The 21,914-nt window shown below is 49.0% G+C and overlaps 1 protein-coding gene across 1 annotated transcript in view; it reads right to left on the bottom strand.

Annotated features, from left to right (window-relative positions):
• Nucleotides 1–306: 306 nt before the first annotated feature.
• Nucleotides 307–21,914, bottom strand: part of LOC132385853 (serine/threonine-protein phosphatase 2A 65 kDa regulatory subunit A alpha isoform) — a 67,600-nt gene continuing 45,992 nt past the window's right edge. The window contains exons 10-15 of the mRNA XM_059958081.1: nucleotides 17,679–17,852; nucleotides 15,177–15,237; nucleotides 11,276–11,430; nucleotides 9,299–9,441; nucleotides 4,490–4,581; nucleotides 307–1,248 (exon numbers count right to left, since the gene is read on the bottom strand). Coding sequence (XP_059814064.1) covers nucleotides 1,232–1,248; nucleotides 4,490–4,581; nucleotides 9,299–9,441; nucleotides 11,276–11,430; nucleotides 15,177–15,237; nucleotides 17,679–17,852 — 642 coding nt within the window. The 3' untranslated portion in view covers nucleotides 307–1,231. The remainder of the gene's footprint in view (nucleotides 1,249–4,489; nucleotides 4,582–9,298; nucleotides 9,442–11,275; nucleotides 11,431–15,176; nucleotides 15,238–17,678; nucleotides 17,853–21,914) is intronic.

Genomic DNA, 21,914 nt, shown 5'->3' with positions numbered 1-21,914 from the left:
CTACAGGAGCAGTAGTGGTGGGTACAACTACAAGTTTTAAAAGACATTTGGAGGGAAAGATTAATCGCACCAGTGGGCCAAACACAGGCCAATGGGACGAGATCAGACATGGATACGAAGGGCTGAACAGCCCGTTCCCCCCTTGCCTCTCCACGTTGACTAAATTTGCTAACTCACTTCAGTGACAAGCTCTGATTTCTGTGCAAGACTTTGGCCTAAGATCCAGTGAAGAGCACAGAGAGCCACCTGACAAAGAAATTGAACAGGAAGGAAAGAATTATGAGGAGAAAAAAACACGTGACAGCGTTTGCCTTAATCCACTTTATTAGGGAAATCAGTCCAAACAACGATGTAATGTACAAATTAGGAGAAAGACATCCAGTGGTAGCAGGTTAAACCTGCCTAAAATCATTCAAAAAGCTATCAGACGTTAAATTACATGATTTGCAATATTGAAATGGCATCCCAAATGTGACTAGACCACTGGAATGATCCAATATTTTGTAATTCTGGTCAGGAAGAGAAGCTCAGCTATTGAAAATCTACTTTAACTGATACGTACAGAAGCGGGGCAGCCCAACCAAGACACCGGGTAGTCGCAGCATCCACTGGCACGCCATCGAAATAAGCAGGTCGGCATTTAAAGCCATTTCAGTAAGGTCGGTCGAAGCTTACAGCACGTCGTTCAGCGACCTGGAGAGAACGCAAGCGCAGACACCCTCCCACACGAGGCCCCGTCTCTAAGTCAAGTAGCGTCTTTCCCCCTCGTCAGGACCCATCCGGTGTGGGGCTCCTCCCCAGGCCAAGCCCCATCCACTTCAGATTGGACGACATCTTCAGTTTCAATTCGAGCATTTGCCATTAGATGCTGGGAATACAAGCCAAGGAGTTTTGGGAAAGGAGGAGGAGGAGGAGGAGGAGGAGGCAGAAGCATGCTAATACACATCCTTGTTAACAGCTAAACCCACCGGATACACAATGCCACTGGGTACACTACAGTCAATGAAAATAAATAGGGGGAGTAGACATTTATGATCACTCAAGCTAATTTCAGGCAGCAGGAAGTCTGCGGAACTATCATCTCCGAGGCAGCTAAAATCCAGTGGCACTACCTACGAGACATTTACATTTTCCAGGGGGTAATCCTCTTAGGAGAGAGTGGAAGAAGGTTTTCAAAGATGTCAGCGGCAGATCTCGCTGCGAGTGTGGAGAGCCATTTCTTCACCCCTTTCTACGATAAGGCAAGCACTAGATAAGAAAGGAAAACGTGCAGATCAGATACTGAAAGCAGACAAAGCGTGAACGCTTCGGAAGATAATCAGAACGTGCATCTGCCTGTAAGCTATGATGACAACTTGTGAGAATCCTAGCAATGGAGTATGTCATTTCTAAAATATTGCAAGTGAATTCATATAATTACCAACTCTTAATTCCTGTTGCTTTAAGACCTATCCGGGCGGATGGGGGTCGTCAGCTCATTGAGGGGAGAGAAAACTCTGATCTCAAACCTCCGCTGTACCTGCTCATGGGGGAGGCTCCGGGAGTGAACTCCTAGTGAAAAACCAAGAGCTGGGGCCCCTGAGGCAGCCCAACGCTGAGTTTGACGCTGACTGGCAACTCCCGTGACAAACTGTATCTGCTGTTCCTTAGGGTGCGTGGAGCCTGCTACACGGGCAACAGTTCGCTCTCCGTATCCTGTTGCCCTGGCTCGTGTATCTGGACAGCCAGGATGCAACATCCACGGTCAACCCTCACCAATGGAGGCCTTGGTCACTTTAAGACCTACTGGGTTCTGCTAACTACTAGATTTTAAAGTAGGAAACATTATCCATAAGCCCGATGCAGAAACACAGGGGGCAGCAGGAGGCCATCGAGCCTGTATTGACTACAGCAATCACAAAAGTCTTGCTCTTGCCTCGTAACCCTTGCTGTCCCATGCTGCACTCTGCTTTCACCACTCCCACTCTCCTCACATCACCCTTGTCACTTTCAGCCAAAATGTTAACATCCATGCCCGTGGACCACTCAATAATGCAGCCCACTTCTCAGCCAACAATTAATTCAGCAGAAACCGCGGACCCGGTTTTCTGCTTCACTGAAGACACACACCTCAAAGTCATTCAACTGAAAACAGACCCCATACTCTCATTTCTTCAGTGATTTTTTAAAAAAAATCAAGTTATCTGAATTTACTACCTCGTCTTGAATGCTCAACGACGGAACCTCCTTGATCAACTTCCTTGTGAAATGCCAAATGAATTGATTCAGTTGTAATAAACGTACACGGTAGGAGTGACCGAGCTGTCCAGACACGCAAGCCAGGGCAGTACGATATAGAGAGGGGGCTGTTGCCCGCGTAGCAGGCTCCCCCTCTCCACGTAGCTGGTGAACCCAAACAGACCGATACGGTTCGGAGTCGCCGGCCAGCGTCGAACTTGACGCAGGACTGCCTCAGCTCCGGAGTTTTCTTTACGCATGGATATCACCGCGAGGCAGCAGAGATCTGAGATCAGAGTCTTCCTTCCCCTGGGTGAGCCCCGTCTAACTGAGGGCCACTTAGAATGGAGGCATCAGCTGGTTGGGACAAGTGAGGGTGAAGGACAAAAGTTGACCGCGACAGCAGTGAGCTCCCAGAGGGTCACAAGCTTGTCGCGGGGTTTGGAGGCTCACCTGCCTCAATGACCCGGAGAACTACGTCGGTCGGACTCTGGGCTCTCGGTGGGGTCACCCATGCCAAACAGGTCAAAGGGTCGAGGCCAGACTCAGGGCGGTCCCCCGGGTTCAGGAGTTCAGCTCAGGGCCGACAACCCTGACCGGTCAAACAATAACTGTTACGGAAACAGCAATGAAGAATCTTTCTACCTCCCAGCGCATCGGTATTCCTGGGCTCCACCCCCGCGGGATTTGTGTGATTGACGGGAGTGAAAACCGAGGAAGCTACTGACAAGATGAGGGGGGCCCTGAACACCGCCAGAGATGCAGGGTCTTCATTACTGCCCCGAACACCAGCGGGGTAACAGGAAGTACTTACGATGGTAAAGAATTATTGAACGGTAGCACTAGATTTTAACACCTGTTCTTAAACCCTAAAAAAATCACCTAACAGAAACACAGAACTCTTCACTGAGGATTCCACTCAAAACTCTGGATTGGCTCTTGAACTTTTCAGCCCACAGAAACGGGAGGGCGAGTAGGAGACAGAACTGGAAATTTCATGCTCAGCCCTACCACAAGGTTTATAATGATGAACAATTAGCAAATCCCTCTAACTGGAAACAGTTCCAAGTATCACAGCATTTTTCCAGCTCTTTGAATAATCCTCTGGTTGGCTTCCCAGTTGTACTTTCCGAGTTTTGAATCCATAATTTGTGTTTTATTCCCCTTATTGAACCTGCTGAGGACTGCATGTTTCTCCCCCCGACCCCCACTAGCTGCACGTGCAGATTACGAGGCACACATCTTTAGTTTAAAGAGCCTTTTCTACCATCAGTGCCCCTACAGCAGGAACCCAGCAGGTTCCTGTGCTCATCTTCAGAGACCCAGCGACAAACTGGTACATGATACAGGCCAGAACTGCTTGAAGGGAGAATGCTTATTCTGGGACCGAGCTGGGTCTCTGGGACACGATGCAGGCCGGAACTGCCTGAGGGGAGAATGCTTATTCTGGGACCGAGCTGGGACTCTGGGACACGATGCAGGCCGGAACTGCCTGAGGGGAGAATGCTTATTCTGGGACCGAGCTGGGACTCTGGGACACGATGCAGGCCGGAACTGCCTGAGGGGAGAATGCTTATTCTGGGACCGAGCTGGGACTCTGGGACACGATGCAGGCCGGAACTGCCTGAGGGGAGAATGCTTCTCCTGGGACCGAGCTGGGTCTCTGGGACACGATGCAGGCCGGAACTGCCTGAGGGGAGAATGTTTATGCCGGGACCGAGCTGGGACTCTGGGACACGATGCAGGCCGGAACTGCTTGAGGGGAGAATGTTTATGCCGGGACCGAGCTGGGTCTCTGGGACACGATGCAGGCCGGAACTGCCTGAGGGGAGAATGCTTATGCCGGGACCGAGCTGGGTCTCTGGGACACGATACAGGCCGGAACTGCTTGAGGGGAGAATGTTTATGCTGGGTCCGAGCTGGGACTCTGGGACACGATGCAGGCCGGAACTGTTTGAAGGGAGAATGCTTATGCTGGGACTGAGCTGGGACTCTGGGACACGATGCAGGCCGGAACTGCCTGAGGGGAGAATGTTTATGCTGGGTCCGAGCTGGGACTCTGGGACACGATGCAGGCCGGAACTGCCTGAGGGGAGAATGTTTATGCTGGGTCCGAGCTGGGACTCTGGGACACGATGCAGGCCAGAACTGCTTGAAGGGAGAATGCTTATGCTGGGACCGAGCTGGGACTCTGGGACACGATGCAGGCCGGAACTGTTTGAAGGGAGAATGCTTATGCTGGGACCGAGCTGGGTGCAAAGCCACGACTTACCAGTCATGGCTTCCTGCGCAAAGTATTTCACGTCCATATCTTGGTCCTGACTCAATTTCTCCAATATTGGTTTGACCTCGTTCTGTAAAGTGCTGCGATTTAAAAGTAATTTTTAGTACCCGTGAGCTTAAAGACAAGACAGCAGCACATTCACTTAAATACAATACTACACTGGGTATTACCCAGATTAAAAATCTCCCGTTTCTGCCTCTCACGCAGGCTTCTGCGACCACAACTGATTGTTTGCTGGCCCGGTATGGGTTGCAGCAGTCAGAAACTGCAGCTCAGCTCATTTGGGTTAAGGGATGCAAAACTTCGATGCCCCATTTTTACGTCGTTGGAGAGAGGGGGCAATAAATTCATAAATTTCCTTTTAATGCGATCCATCTGCTACTACTTTCCACACAAATTCCCATCAAATCACAAATGCACAATTTCATAAACATCGTTAACTGGACGGGTTGGCGGGTTGGGGTGGAGATACGTCATTACCAAAGGAGGTGTAAGACACTCCTTCCCTCCGCTAGCCTGCAGGTCACCCTTGGGCGAGGTGTAGCACCTGCTTAGCCCCTCTATCAGGGTCAAGCGATGCCCTGGGAGCAGGTCACGTGTGCAGCCGGTGCGGATCACAAGCCCTGGTTATGCGACCACTGATGCCGGGCAGACAATCTCTGAAGAGTACCGATAATGGCTGGGGTCACCCCGTCTCGCAAGGACACACGCTGCCCGGGGGGCAAGGGCACAAACCAAGAAACAATCGTGGCCACGGAGAGACCATGGCGTCACATGATGGTGATGGTGGCACTGACTGAAATCTCACCGTGCAGTTTTCGGTTTTAACCAGGGTTTGTCCGTCACTGGTCGAAGGGGAGAGGGAAGATGTATTAAAGAGGATCGGAGGAGTAAACTTTTCATGCAGGAACAAAAACCTGGACAGTCACTTGATTAACCTCTGGTTGGGTCACACTTGGGGTATTGAATTCAGCGCCGGTCAGGCCTTTAAAGAGTGTGCAGGCTTTGGAGAAGGTACAGAAGACGTTTACCAGGATGTTGCCTGTGATAAATCTCTGGTTGGGTCACACTTGGGGTACTGAATTCAGCGCCGGTCAGGCCTTTAAAGAGTGTGCAGGCTTTGGAGAAGGTACAGAAGACGTTTACCAGGATGCTGCCTGTGATAAATCTCTGACTGGGTCACATCTGGAGTACTGATTTGAGCTCTGGTTTCCCCTTTAAAGGGTCTGAAGAAGGTAAAGAAGACATGCTGGCTGGTACTGCAGCCTTCACCGGAGAGGTTGCTAAATTGGGATTGCTTTCTCCCGAGTCTGAGGGACGAGCTGACTGAAGTTTGCAAAACTCTGAGGCAAAGACAGACGGCTCGTGGTTAAGATGCGAGAGCGAGAGGAGAACGGCTCAAAGATGTGCCGAGGATTTGAGTGCCTGGAACACACTGATGGGTCTGGTGGCAGTCGATGCAGATATGAAAGAAGTGCTTAAGATCCGAAGGAGGGCCACGGCCTGAAGCATCGACCGGTGCTGCCTGACCTGCCGAGTTCCTCCAGCTTTTTTTTGTGAGTGTTGAAGTGTTTGAGACACGGTTAGACAGGCAAATGAATGTGCAGAGAATGGAGCATATTGACCACTTGTAGGCAAAAGGACGTGGTTCAATTGGGCGTTGCTTTAATTATAAAGTCCGCAGTCCGGAGCAACATGCACAAAATGCTGGAGCACCTCAGCAGGCCAGGTAGCACCTATGGAAATGAATAAACAGTCGACGCTTCAGGCCCAGACCCTTCGTTGGGACTGAGAAGGAAGAACTGTGGGTCAACGGGCTTTTTCTACAGGTTCAGTGAGCAAGACAAAGGGATGTGGGGTTAGCGTGGCTAAGTGGGTTACTATAGCAAGGAGTGATTTGTCAGTACAGATGCAATGGACGAGAGGGCATGCTTCCAAACAGTACAACTATTTCTGGAACCTGGGCTTTGCTTGAAACACCATCCGCAGCCAACTTTTAACCCATGTTGCCAGCTTGCCAGAAGTTTTAACAATAAAACTTGACTAATCTATTGGAATTTTTCGAGGATGTAACCAGGAAGTTAGACAAGGGAGATCCAGTGGATGTAGTGTACCTCGATTTTCAGAAGGCATTTGATAAGGTCCCACATAGGAGATTGGTGGGTAAAATCAAAGCTCATGGCATTGGGGGGAAGATATTGACATGGATAGAAAACTGGTTGGCAGATAGAAAGCAAAGGGAAGCAGTGAATGGGTGTTTCTCGGAATGGCAGGTGGTGACTAGTGGGGTGCCACAGGGCTCGGTATTGGGACCACAGCTGTTTATGATTTACATCAATGATTTAGATGAAGGCATTGAGAATAACATCAGCAATTTTGCTGATGATACTAAGCTGGGTGGCAGTGTGACATGTGATGAGGATGTTAGGAGAATTCAGGGTGACGTGGATAGGCTGGGTGAGTGGGCAGATACTTGGCAGATGACGTTTAATGTGATGAAGTGTGAGGTTATCCACTTTTGGAGTAAGAACAGGAAGGCAGATTATTATCTGAACAGTGTAGAGTTAGGTAAGGGAGAAATACAAAGAGATTTTGGAGTCCTTGTTCATCAGTCACTGAAGGTGAATGAGCAAGTGCAGCAGGCAGTGAAGAAGGCTAATGGAATGTTGGCCTTTATTACAAAGGGAATTGAGTACAAGAGCAAGGAAATCTTTTGCATTTGTACAGGGCCCTGGTGAGACCACACCTGGAGTATTGTGGACAGTTTTGGTCTCCAGGGTTAAGGAAGGACATCCTGGCTGTAGAGGAAGTGCAGCGTAGATTCACAAGGTTAATTCCTGGGATGTCTGGACTGTCTTACGTAGAGAGGTTAGGGCTTGTACACGCTGGAATTAAGGAGACTGAGAGGGGATCTGATTGAAACATATAAGATTATTAAGGGATTGGACAAGATAGAGGCAGGAAATATGTTCCAGATGCTGGGAGAGTCCAGTACCAGAGGGCACGGTTTGAGAATAAGGGGTAGGTCACTTGGGTCAGAGTTAAGGAAAAATTTCTTCTCCCAGAGAGTTGTGGGGGTCTGGAATGCACTGCCTCGGAAGGCAGTGGAGGCCAATTCTCTGGATGCTTTCAAGAAGGAGCTAGATAGGTATCTTATGGATAGGGGAATCAAGGGATATGGGGGCAAGGCAGGAACTGGGTATTGATAGTAGATGATCAGCCATGATCTCAAAATGGCGGTGCAGGCTCGAAGGGCCAAATGGTCTACTTCTGCACCTATTGTCTGTCTATAAAGACCAGCCTCCTGTGCAGGACCCTGTCAAAGGTCTCACTGAAGTCCAGGCAGACACATCACATGACACACGAATAAAATGGTTCGCTGGGCTCCCAAAAGGCCACTGGGAGCTGGGGAGCAGACCTACAGGCAGATACGATGTGTGGCACAGGGAGGGAACCAGGCCATTCAGTCCATCGAGTCCATTCCGTCACAGCCGATTTATTACCCCCCCCACCCCCCTAACCCGAGTCACGGAAAGGGTTTACTGAGTGGCTGATTTCAACCTCCCCAGTACCAAACGGAATTTTTCTGAGCGCCAGAGGCTTCAATGGGTCAAAATCAATAACTGCGTCTCGGAGGGCTGCACCAGACAGTATGCACGCCGACGTCACAGAGCTTACGAGGAAATGAGCCGGGCCAGATGACCAAATTTTCAGCCGCAATTGTAATTCCCTCAGTTTTAAGATATTCACGGATTAAAACTGATCCTTGGGTGAAGGTGCTGAGGTGCAGAAGGGGTAATTGTAAGAGTATTAGACAGGAACAGGAGGGGGTAAACTGGGAAGCAGCTGCTCGAGGGGAAAGCGACGCCACTGCGCAGTACAAGAGGACGGGGCTTTAAGGTGAGGGGAGGGAAGTTCAAGGGGGATATTAGAGGAAGGTTTTTCACTCAAGAGAGTGCTTGGTGCATGGAATGCACTGCCCGAGTCAGTGGTGGAGGCAGATACACTAGTGAAATTTAAGAGACTTCTAAACAGGTATACGGAGGAATTTAAGGTGGGGGGGATATATGGGAGGCAGGGTTTAAGGGTCGGCATAACACTGTGGGCTGAAGGGCCTGTATTATGCTGTACTATTCTACGCTGGACCCTTGATTGGAGTTCCTGCGGTAGCGTGGGTGATGAGAGTGCAAGTGCAAGGTCAGCCTTACAACCTGACAGAAAGGAATATTACGCATGGCTTGGGAAAGCGGTAGTAACACGAGGCCCTTGGGAATACGATGGCAATACAAGTAATTCGAAGGGCAGAAATGGGCCACTTAATGTTCGTGGCAAGGGTGTCCTTGGGAAGAAGGCAAGGGAGTGAGGCTGAGGGGGATAGAATGTCTGTGCAGCGTCGATGGGCCGAACAGTCTATTTCTGCTCCTAAGGCTTATGGTGATAATCTCGGGACAGCGAAGATCATTTAAGGTTGGCAGAGGAGGAGAGTGAGGCAAACACCCGGGGGTGGGGGGGAGATGGACTGAGGGTCAAGTTTACGCCCCTCTCCCACACAGTACATGGAATGAGCTGCCAGAGGAAGTGGTTGAGGAATTAACAACTTTGAAGAGGACGGGTACGTGGGCAGGGGTTCACAACTATCTTGGTGTTGCGGACCAACACCGTTAGGCTAAGGGGTCCACGGGACCGGCAGAGACGGGAGGTGCTGGCCGAAAGCGGCGCCTCGACTTGCACTCCAAACGGGCGAGGAAACGTTCTCCGCGGGCCAGGTTGCCAGCCCCAGCTCACTGGAGCACCCACCTGGCATCTAAAACCGGTCCGATTTTCTGCAGCGACTTGGCCACGTTGAAGCGAACGTTTGCCACCTGATCGCCTGCCATCTGGAGGACGGTCGGCAGCATGTGCTTCGCTGTGATCTCCTGGCCACAGGCTTCAGACAACACCTGAAAAAAACAACAGAAAATGCAAACGTTCACTCACTGCCCCCACCTTCGACAAGCCAGACTGATCATCGATCTGATTAGTGCAATTTTGCCCTGCGATAAGACATAGTCCACACTGGCACCGGTGATAATCGGCAAGGAGAGGAGGTCCTGCAAAGGAGATTTACAGGTCACCATCGACTCTTATAACCTGGTTCGGTGCTTAAATCGATCGAACACCGGTTCATTACCCACTCTCAGGCCACTTACAATCCAAACTGAAGTCCGCTCCAGCAATGTACTCGGCAGCCGCACCTGTGTTCCTGAGAGACCAGCATGCCAAATCCTTTAGGATATCGTAAAAAACACCAGCTCATGCAGAGCGCGATACCCTCCGGAACCTATCAAGCTCCACTTCAAATATACCCAGTGACTTGGCTTCCATCGCTGCCTGTGACGATGAATTCTGTGGACTCACCACCCTCTGGTCCTAGACTCCCCCACTATAGGAAACATCCTCTCCACATCCACTCTATCTGTGCCCTCTGGTCCTAGTCTCCCCCACTATAGGAAACATCCTCTCCACATCCACTCTATCTGTGCCCTCTGGTCTTAGACTTCCCCACTATAGGAAACATCCTCTCCACATCCACTCTATCTGTGTCCTCTGGTCCTAGACTCCCCCACTATAGGAAACATCCTCTCCACACCCACTCTATCTGTGTCCTTTGGTCCTAGACTCTCCCACTATAGGAAACATCCTCTCCACATCCACTCTATCTGTGTCCTCTGGTCCTAGACTCCCCCACTATAGGAAACATCCTCTCCACATCCACTCTATCTGTGTCCTCTGGTCCTAGACTCTCCCACTATAGGAAACATCCTCTCCACATCCACTCTATCTGTGTCCTCTGGTCCTAGACTCCCCCACTATAGGAAACATCCTCTCCACATACTCTCTATCTGTGTCCTCTGGTCCTAGACTCCCCCTCTATAGGAAACATCCTCTCCCCATCCACTCTATCTGTGTCCTCTGGTCCTAGACTCCCCCACTATAGGAAACATCCTCTCCACATCCACTCTATCTGTGTCCTCTGGTCCTAGACTCCCCCACTATAGGAAACATCCTCTCCACATCCAACGGAATCTCCCCCTCACCTTGTCCAAACTCCAGCGAGGCCCAAGCCCATCAAAATAAAACTAGGGAAAGAAGTCAACTTTGCAACAGGAAAGTTGCAAAACCGAAGACTGTGGGGGCCTTTAAGACCACTTGTAAGTTGAACTAGTTGCATGAAAAAACTTAAAATTCACTCAGCCAGATAATGTATAACGGCCATTTCAAGGTATTCAGATCTCTCAGCATAGTCCACGACAGCACGGAAACAGACCCTTGTGAAATAAAACTTCAAAGTTGTTAGCCATCAGGTGGGGCAACCGGTCCTTAAATCAGTTGTCCTTCAGCTAACACGGTCCGTCCATTTCCACAGGGACGGATCGGAACTCACAGAACCATGAGAAGTCTCGCCCTCCAATCACTTCTTCACTCCAGACACCCTGCCGATTAAACACGGAACACCACTCCACCCCAGCAAATAACGCAAGCACACAGCCTCGTATCAAGCAGATGTCAATACTAGAAGGAGCAGCTTTGGCAACGTTGAGAAATTAAGTGTTGTTAATTGATTTTTTGCAGGATCTAAACATTCACAAAGAACTTATTAGAAGAACATTTTAAATAAATCCATATCTGTTAAGTCCTTTATTCTTAAGTGTGTGTTCTAACTGTACGTTTTATTCATGAAATATTTTAGCAGCTTGCGAAGTTTAATGGAAGCGTTGTCAAAGTTCTACTCACGTTAATGCAGAACAGGGTGGTCATTCTGTGAAGGTAGTTGGGGTCACTGGCCATGGCAAGTACTTTCGGCACAATGGTGGATTCGGCCCAGTCCTTGCCGAACTTCTCCACCAACTTGGTCAAGTTGTTGGTCGCGGCCTCGCGAATGGCGTACACTGCAAGACAGCGTTCACAGGTCCAGAATTAGGCGCTTGGAAAGTAGCGTTTTAATATACTTATTTATTGTTGAGTATTTATTGAGATACAGCATGCCCTGCGAGCCGCCCTCGATTTAAGCCTAGACTAATTACAGGACAATTTACAATGACCGAGTTAACCTACCAACCAGCACGTCTTTGGGAGGAAACGGGGAGAATGTATAAACTCCTCACGTGCGGCGGCGGAAATCAAACCCAATTGTAAACTGTTGTGCTGACCACGACGCCATTGTCCACCCCATCAGATACATTAAAAAATACATCGGATCGATTACCATTATTTATTACTGATTATTGTAATTGAATAATTAGTCATTGTTCAAGCCCTAACCGCAATATTCAGATTCCAAGGTCCTAAACGAAAAGCCAAACAGTCCAAATCAAATCTGTTGTTAATTTTATTGGTCTTTAATCAAAGCGCACTTTAAAGAAAAATCAGCCCGGCTGCTTTTGGGAAATTACTTGCACAGGGAAAAATATCCTCATCTGCCATTCACTTATAAAAAGGGTAAGGAATGCGAATGTCATTTGCAAGGATAAACTACATTCTGACTGACGACAGCACAGAAGCTTGAAAGCTCCCAATTTAATGGCTGAGAAATTCACGACGGGTGACACACAGGGTACACCTGAGTGGCCTAAGTCTCAGGAGGGGCTTCCGGCATCAATTAAATACCACAACCCGCTTACCCCGAAGAGAACGAAGAGAACCATCTTTTACACAAAAAAACACACAGGACCTGAGCGACGTTGCCTCAAAGCCGGCTTGAGTACGGCATAGCTTTGACCGTCAGGAAAGAAGAAAACCAGGGAGGCACTGCAGATGTGACGGGCGGCTCCTGGAGACGCCGGCAGGATTAGGAACTCGTCCGTGGGGGGTTGAAAAAAAGGAGCAGATGAGGCCGGCATGAGGTCATGTCGGGAGATGCGTCTGTGAATCCCTGCCCATTCATTCCGCCTGCTCTATTCAGCGCCTCCAGAGCTTCCAGCTACTATTTCAGATCCCCAGCTCCGGTGCCCGTGGCAACCAACCGGAGCGGATCGTGGGTCCAGCGCCCCCAACGCCCCACAGACTCTGCAGACGTCCCGGCTAGTAGGCTCACTGGTCATTGTAAACTGTGCTGTGATTAGGCGAGGGTTAGATCGGCTGGTTTCTGGTCGATGTGGCTTGATGGGCTATTCTCGAATAATAAATAAACGTATCTGTTAAAGTCGAGTCTGTTTCTTGTCACCATGTGTACAAGTGTACTTGTAGCAATAATAATGGGGGGGGGGGGGGGTGTTAGGATTATGATGGTATTGGGCAGGAACCTGGGAGTACAAACTGGGATGAATGCACTCAGAAACACACGATTGAAACGCGGAAGTCGTTTCGGGCTTCACTTGGATGGGGCTCTGCAGAGGTTTGTCCCACCGAGGCGGGGAAGGGACAGAAGGGCGAAGGAGCCGTGCTTGACAAGAGACGCGGAACAGCTAGTCTAGAAGCGAAGGATGCGAAGATCAGCCTGGGCTCTGGAGAACTAGAAGTGAGAAGGACTTGGCGAGTAGGATTCAGGGAAAAAAAACCCCCCGAGACATTGGACACGTACTTGAAGAACAGGAGGATGGCCAGAGTGAGGGTCTGGGCCGGCCAGAGCTGAAAGTCGAAACGCGTCTGGAGCCGGAGGACTTTGGGGGAGATCCGCAGCGAAGACTTTGCTTCAGTAATCACCAGTGAGAGGGACCTTGATGTTTGTGAGGGCAGTGATATGCTACAACTTATTGACATTAGGAAAAGCGGACGTGCTGGACAGATGTCCCTGGGGCCGGATGGGGCATACCCTAGGGCGGGGGTCGGCAACCCGCGGCTCCGGAGCCACATGTGGCTCTTTTACGTCTGTGCTGCGGCTCCCTGTTGCTTTGGGAAATAATTGGTCAGTATTTAATTAATATGTATTTTATGTTAGTTTGTTAGTTTTTGAAATGTAATTCTAAATTTGAAGATTATGGTGATCTTGTACAATCTAATTAAGACGTTGTGGCGACCCATTTCCTGACACATCCGAACCGGCTCACAATTAGCCAGCGTTCAGGCTAAGGGAGATAGCCTACGGGGGTTTGTGAGTACGTGTCTTTTGCAGCATCCGCGCCCATGGGGGGCGGGTTGAGGGAGGCTTAAAAGCAAGGCTGTTCAGTTCGAATAAAGCTATCTTTGACTGCAGTTTACTGACTGCGTGTAGCACACCGCTACAACGTGTTTTTATCGCTGGCTGTCCAGAGGGGAGGTGCTGAAATGCTTTGTCGCGTGTCTGGAAGAAGTGAAAACTTTCCTGGGCAGCAAAGGGCCCACCTTTCCTGAGCTGGAACAGCCAGAGTGGCTGGAAAAGCTACACTTCATGGTAGACATGACAGCGCACCTGAACACGCTGAACACAGCTCTTCAGGGGAAAGGACGTACAGCCCTACACATGTTGGAGGATGTTTTGGCATTCGAGCGCAAGTTGACAGTGCTTGCCAGAGATTTACAGAAAGGCACATTGTCTCACTTCCCCAATTTGAGAGAGTTCAAACAAGGTCACGACATGATAAATTCGGAGTATTTACATTCTGCAATCATCACAATGCAAACATCGTTTAGGAAATGCTTCTGTGAGTTCAGAGAGGAAAAAAAACACATTATCCTTCCCGGTCACTCCCCTAAGCATCGATCCATCCCTACTGAATACGACTGCATTGTCAGGTGTGAGTCAACCTGACCAAGTATGATAAATATTTTAATTGCCTATTATTTTACATATATTCATATGTTTTCATTGTTCAGTGAAATAGTCCTTTTATTTTTCAAGTTGACAGCTGGCTGACGTTATTTTTGGTTTGCTGCTGGCGGCAAATTTAAGTTTGGCGTTTTTCATAAATACAAGAAGGACTCAAATAGACATTGAGTATTTTACTTAAAAGTAACCTTCAACCCAACGTCTTTTTTTCGGAGTTCAAAATGTTTTTGTTGCATGCAGAAATGTAATTTCGTTTTCTCTGCAGGAGTTCATCAATTTCATAAATGCAACACATTATAGTTTGTTTATACATAGCATAAAGGCAAAACAAAACGTTGTATGCAGTGTTATTTCATTTTAAATGTCAAACGGGTTTTGCGGCTCCCAGTGTTTTCTTTTCTGTGGGAAACGGGTCCAAGTGGCTCTTTCAGTGGTAAAGGTTGCTGACCCCTGCCCTAGGGTTACTACGGGAAGCAAGGGAAGGGATTGCTGCACCGTTTAGTGATGATCTGGGCATCCTCACCGGGGCTGGATGAGATATACCCCAGGGTTACTTATGGGAAGCAAGGGAAGAGATCACTGCACCTTTAGTGACGATCTGGGCATCCTCGCTGGAGGAAGTACCAGATGATTGCAAGTTGGAAAACATTATTTCCTTGTTCAAGAAAGAGAGTAGGGATGACCCTGGGAATTACAGACCAGTGAGTTTTAGGAGAATATTCTTACAGGCAGGATTTACAAGAAGCATAGCCTGATTTGGGAGGGTCAGCATGGCTTTGTGAGGAAGGGCATGCCCCATTCCTTTGAGGATGTGACAAACCGGGATGACGAACTTTTGGTAAGGGGTTTAGTAGGCTCACTCAGCATCAAGGAAGCGCCATTAAACGAGGTGGACAACTTTGAAGAGCTTTCGTCCAACAGAAGTAACGATTCATCAAGGCCTATACTCACCGTGATCCACCAGCCACGTCATGCACAAGGAGTTCAACTTCTCATCGAAAAACTCTACCCCCTAAACAGGTTTTGACGAGAAAAAGAAGAACGTTGATAAAATAACCCCTGGAACTTCTAGCAGAACATGCCAACTCGCGACATTTGCATTCTAGCCGCCTCCACTTACCAGAACAGTTAGCTAGCTCCTTTCAGCCAACGGCCAAGGGGTCACACAAGACAGACTGGCCACGTCCACTAATAAACTGCACAAGGCTATACAAAGTACTTGGAATATCCTTGAATTAATTTCTTTGTGCCAATACAATACCAGGACTATGATCCATGAAAAATAGAAAAAAACTTAGAAGTTTCCAATGGTTTAATGAAGACAGTAAGAACGTTACTACTATCGGTAGCGTAGCAGTTGGCGTGACACTATTACAGCTGGGGGGGGGGGTCAGAGTTCAAAGTTCAATTCTGATTGGCACCTGCGAGGAGCCGGTACGTTTTCCCTGCGGAATGCCAGCGTTTCCTCCCACAATCCAGAGACGCACCCAGTTAGTAGTCACTGTTACCTGCCTCCTGTTTGGGCTAGGGTGGGATCAGGGTTCGCTGGGCGGCAATCGAAGGGCAGGCAGGGCCTTATTCTGCTCTGTATTTTTAACAACCCATGCTACCAAATCCACAGCAGGAAGCTATTTCAGCTTCACGATTTAAACGTTAACTACGCATGCTGCCACATGTGCTGGATTATTCAGATTTCAGATCCCGACCAGCGCGGTATCTCTCTTCGACGTGACAACGCACCATTCTACTTTCTACATTCAATCACTGGGAACGAGTTAGCCTTTTCCCACGGTGCATAATTCTCAGGTTACTTTGCTTCATATCCAGCACAACTAAAAACTCCCCCAGGGTAACCATGTGGCTGAGTAGTCCAACCACAAGCTCTGCCGGTGACTCTTACCCAGGCCTTGACAACTCTTTAACCACAAAGGTGTAAATATTCACTAAACAGTTTTATGATTAACCGTAAAACACAGGAACACAGCACAACAGGAGCGTTGTTAGTTTCCAGCTGAGAAAACCTATCTTGTGTTTTCACACCAAAACTTAGGGTGACTGGCTTCCTTAAAACCAATTCCACACAAAATACAGGAGAGTTGTAAAATTAGTCAGCTCCATCATGGGCTCTAACCTTCGTATTATCCAGGACATCTTCAAGGAGCGTTGCCTCAAAAAGGCTGTGTCCATCATTAAGGACCCCCCCCCCCCCCCCAACACCCAGGACATGCTCTCTTCTCACTGCTACCATCAGGGAGGAGGTACAGGAGCCTGAAAGCCCACACTCAACGATTCAGGAACAGCTTCTTCCCCTCTGCCATCAGGGAGGAGGTACAGGAGCCTGAAGACACACACTCAACGATTCAGGAACAGCTTCTTCCCCTCTGCCATCAGGGAGGAGGTACAGGAGCCTGAAGACACTCACTCAACGATTCAGGAACAGCTTCTTCCCCTCCGCCATCTGATTTCTGAGTGGACACTGAACCCATGAACACAACCTCAGTACTTCTGCTAGTTACCGACACAAAGAGATAATCTACAATAACCAGCTTACAACCAGCACGTCTCTGGGATGGCAGAGGTAATCGGAGCGCCTGGCAGAAAAAGAGACGAGGAGCAATTTCTTCAGGCTGGAGGGCGGTGAATTCACTTCCACGGACGAATGTGGGGCCCGAGACATTGGGTGTAATTAAAATGGAGGCCGGCAGGCTCTTGATTAATCAGGGCGTGGAAGGATACGGGGCAAAGACAGGAGAATGAGGTTGAGAGGGACGATGAATCAGCCATGGTGGAATGTTGCAGGAGACTCGATGGGCTGAATGGACTAATTCTGCTCTCAAGAGGTCACTTGGTTCCAAACAATTCGTTTATTGCATTACAGAATGCCTCTCTGCTCCCTTCCCCCTTTTCCCAACCAAAGAGTCAAAGGTTCACTCATTATCGAAGCATGTATCCAGGTACAACTCTGAAATCTGTCTTCTCCACATAGCCACGAAGCAAAGAAAGAAACATGAAAGTCTTTCAGAGAGAAACACGAAACCCACACCCCCCCAGTACAAAAAAGAATGGCATCCTGATCATCAGCCCCCCCCCCAAACCCAACACAAATATCCAACAAAACATTTAACCCCCAAACAGCCTCACACAACAAAATGAAAAGAAACAAGCGATGTAAAAAATAGAATATAAAAACCGTAAGTCTGAAAAAGTCCGCAGTCCCTAAACCTGCTGGACTAAAAAGGCTTCCCACCCCGGGATCCACAGGCCGCACGGTCGATGGTCAATCAAAAAAAAGGTGGGGAGCCCTGGGCTACGAGTATAATTGTTACAATCGCACGTTTGCTTCTGGCGCAAAAAGGAAAGAAGGCGTTCGAAGTTATTTGTGTCTTTAAAGTATGAATTTGACATGGGCAATCATTTCCGTTCTGCAAATCATCCACGATGAAAAACACTCACCAGCTGCCCTGCGAGCAGGGGCATGTACTCGATGATTGCCAGGCGCACTCTCCACTTGGCATCTTCTGCTAGTTCCACAATGGCTGGCAGCAGAGACTGTGATAACTGGCGGATTCCAATCACCTCATTCACGCAGTCCAGATTGGAGATAATGTTCAGACGCACCTCAGGGCACTAGGGAGAGAAACAGACAGACAGACGTACTTTATTGACCCCGAGGGAAACTGGGTTTTGTTACGGCCGCGCCAACCAAGAATAGTGAAGAAATATAGCAATATAAAACCATAAATAATTAAATAATAATAAGTTAATTATTCCAAGTGGAAATAAGTCCAGGACCGGCCTATTGGCTCAGGGTGTCTGACACTCCGAGGGAGGAGTTGTAAAGTTTGATGGCCACAGGCAGGAATGACTTCCTATGACGCTCAATGTTACATCTCGGTGGAATGAGTCTCTGGCTGAATGTACTCCTGTACCTAACCAGTACATTATGGAGTGGATGGGAGTCATTGTCCAAGATGGCATGCAACTTGGACAGCATCCTCTTTTCAGACACCACCGTCAGAGAGTCCAGTTCCACCCCCACAACATCACTGGCCTTACGAATGAGTTTGTTGATTCTGTTGGTGTCTGCTACCCTCAGCCTGCTGCCCCAGCACACAACAGCAAACATGATAGCACTGGCCGCCAAAGCCTCGTAGAACATCCTCAGCATCGTCCGGCAGATGTTAAAGGAGCTCAGTCTCCTCAGATAGTAGAGACAGCTCTGACCCTTCTTGTAGACAGCCTCGGTGTTCTTTGACCAGTCCATTCGTATCCCCAAGGCAATTTTCTGAGTCCAGCACAGGTGAAAAACGTTCATACTGCGAACGCTGTCTCACAGACACACTGGCGCTCCCCAAATTCTCTCCTTTCAAATATCATCTCCGACATTAATGAAGTATTAACCCCACAAAAGAAATTATGAACGTCACTGTCACACTTAGGGGACATGCACACATAGCCAGGGTGTCGAAGGCTTGTCGACGTGCAGCCGAGAGCAAGTTTGTCAATCTGGCGGGAGCACAGGATGTAGGGAACAGCGAGGGTGGAGCGCCAGGGGCAGGAGGGGGTGGCGTGGGTGCAGACACACCCCCAGCCCTGAGACACCAGGCAAGGTCATTTGATTCCAAACAATTGGCTTATTGGTCGTTAAAGAATGTCTCTCTGGTGCTTCCCGCTCCCTCCCCACCTTTCCCAACCAAAGAGTCAGAGGTTCATTTATTATCAAAGCATGAATCCAGGTACAACTCTGAAATCTGTCCTCTCCAGATCGCTACGAAGCAAAGAAAGAAACATGAAAGTCTTTCAGAGAGAAACGTGAAACTCCCCCTCTCCCTGCCCCCCTTCCCACTCTCAGTCCACAACAGAGACCCGTATCAGAATCGGGTTCATCATCACTCACAGGTGTCATGAAACTTGATTTTTTTTTAGCGGCAGCAGCCCAGTGCGATATACAAGAATCACCGCAGGACCGTGGAAACCCCAGACACCCTAGCTATACACACGAGCCCAGGACTTTTGCACAGTACAATACATAGTTGTGGTCACGCCAGGAACTCGAGCGTCGGTTAGCAGAAGTGAGCGCAGTTGCTGTTATTAAGAAGGTGCTTGGGAAGCTGAAAGCTTTTACCGCAGTCGAGTCACCTGCGCCAGACGGGCCACACCGCAGGGTGCTGAAAGAGGCAGCTGTAGAGATTGGGGAGGCATTAGTAATAATCTTTCAAGAGTCATTGGATTCTGGAATGGTTCCGGAGGACTGGAAATTTCCAAACGTCACTTCACTCTTTAAGATGGGAGGGAGGCAAAAGCCAGGGAAAACTGTGGGAAAACTTTGGGAGTCCATTATTAAGGACGAGGCTTCCGGTACTTGGAGATGCATGGTTTCTTTAAGGGGAAATTACAGGCAGAATAGACAAAGGAGGGTCAGTGGACGCTGTTTACTCGGGAGTTTCAGAAGGCCTTTGACAAGGTGCCACAGTATTACCTTAGCATAGGTAGAAGGTTGGCTGATTGGCAGGAGGCAAAGAGTTGCCCCTCTCCGGTTGACTGCAGGTCCGCAGGGGTCGGCATTGCGACGGTTTCTTTCCAAGAATACGTCAAGGATCTGAACGATGGAACTGACGGCTTGGTGGCCAGATTTGTGGATGATACCGAGACAGGAGGAGGGGCGGGTAGTGTTGAGGAAGCGGAAGAGCATGACAGATCAGGAGAGTAGCAAGGCAGTGGCAGCCGGAATGTACTGTCTTGTCCAAAAGCCTTTCGGGCGGGTGAGGCTCATCCGCCTTGCCGAGGAGAGGGATTTTAAACCTCCGCCCACCCATGGGAGTAAACCCCTAAGGCACTTTGATGTTGTTTACAACCTCTGCGACGACACTGGCGCCAAGCTGTATCGGTGCTTGCCCTTCCCTTCCACTACATCAGTGGCACGGAGAGGGGGAAACCCACTTCATGGGCACCGGCCAGTTCTTCAAACTTTCCTGCCCAGGCTAGCTCTCCGGAGAGGACACCTCAGTCCCCCGGGATCGATGGCCGCCCACTGCCAGAAGCGTATGGCCATGCACTTTGGTAAGAAGGAATGAAGGCACACACTTCTTTCTAAGTGGGGAGAAAATTCAGAAATCAGAGGCGCAAAGGCACGTGGGAGACCTCGCGCAGGGTTCTCTGAACGTTATCGTGCAGGCTGAGTGGGTGGTAAGGCAGGAAAACGGAATGCAGGCTTTCATTTTGAGAGGGACAGAAAAAAATACTGAAGCCTTTGAAAGGCAATACTGAAGCCTTGTAGGGCATTGGTCAGCACGCAGTTGGGAGCATTGCAAGCAGCTTCAGGCCCTTTCGCCTAAGGCGTGCTGGTATCAGAGGAAGTTCACGAGAGTGATCCTGGGAATGAAGGTGAAAACATTCAAGGGGAGAGGTTGATGGCTCTGGGTCTGTTCTCGCCGGAGTCCAGAAGGGAGGTGAATCTGATTGAAACTTATCGAATGTTAAAAGGCCTAGAACAGTGAGGATGTTTCCCATGACCGGGGGGGCGCCCAGAGCTGAGAGGAAATTTTTTCAGTGAGAGGAGAGCGGCGGGTCCGTGGAATCCATCACCGCCGATGGTCGCGGAGGACGAGTCATTAGGTATATTTAACGTGGAGGTTCTTGATTAGTCAGGGTGTTAAAGGTTACGGGGGAGAAGGCAGGAGAATGGGGTCGAGAGGGTAATAAGCCAGCCATGATGGAACGGCGAAGCAGACTGGATGGGCTGAGTGGCCTAATTCTGTTCCTGAGTCTCAGTGCCCTTTATTGTCCGTTCGCCCTGCCTGAGTGCTGGCTAGCTCCTCGGGAGGGGAACAACAACCATTTTGCGAAAAGCTGCATATCACAAAAGAAACACACTTAAATTTCTGCGTTTGAGAAATCTTTCTGCACCTGGGGCATAAATAACATGCAAAAATGCTAAATACTATTAAACTATCAAACAGTTCAAATCGTGATCCGGCAGGCTTTTTTCTTGATTTCATTTCAAACTAACAAATAATTCAAGGTTTCAATTAATAGCCGACAATTTGAAGATGTACACTTGGAATCTGTCAGCTATGCCTCGAAAACCGAGGCATTTCCGACATTTGGCGAGTCTTTTGAGGTGTAGCACATGCAGGGAGTCATTTTAATTGTAACCACAAGCAAGTCTGCAGGCGCCGGAAATCCAGAGCAACTCGCACAAAACGCTGGAGGAGCTCAGCGGGTCAGGCAGCGTCGAGGAGGATGAATAAACAGTCGGTGTTACAGGTCGAGGCCTTTTATCGGGACTGGAGAGGGAGGGGGGAGGACGCCAGAATAAAAAGCTGAGGAGAGAGGAAGGAGGCCAGCTGGAAAGTGATAGGTGAAGCCAGGTGGGTGGGAAAGGTCAAGGGATGGAGGAGGAAAGAATCTGAGAGAGGAGAGTGGACCGGAGGAGCGATGGAAGTGGGTGGGGACCCAGGGAGAAGTAAAAAACTCAGAGTGGGGAATACAGGAAGGGGAGATTTTTAAAAAAAATAATTTTAATTCTGTAAAAATAGTGAAATGCAAATTTCCACATTAATTTAAAAAATCCCAAATTTGCACATGCAACGTTTTTGTTTAAGTTCACGCCAAAATAAATAAGGAACTTGATAGATGGAAAAATTACAGTTCCATCACACCATTAAGCAATTCACCTTTAATCCAATA

Source organism: Hypanus sabinus, assembly GCF_030144855.1.
Source record: "Hypanus sabinus isolate sHypSab1 chromosome X2 unlocalized genomic scaffold, sHypSab1.hap1 SUPER_X2_unloc_3, whole genome shotgun sequence".
Taxonomy (NCBI): domain Eukaryota; kingdom Metazoa; phylum Chordata; class Chondrichthyes; order Myliobatiformes; family Dasyatidae; genus Hypanus; species Hypanus sabinus.
This window is presented reverse-complemented; position numbering and strand designations above follow the sequence as displayed.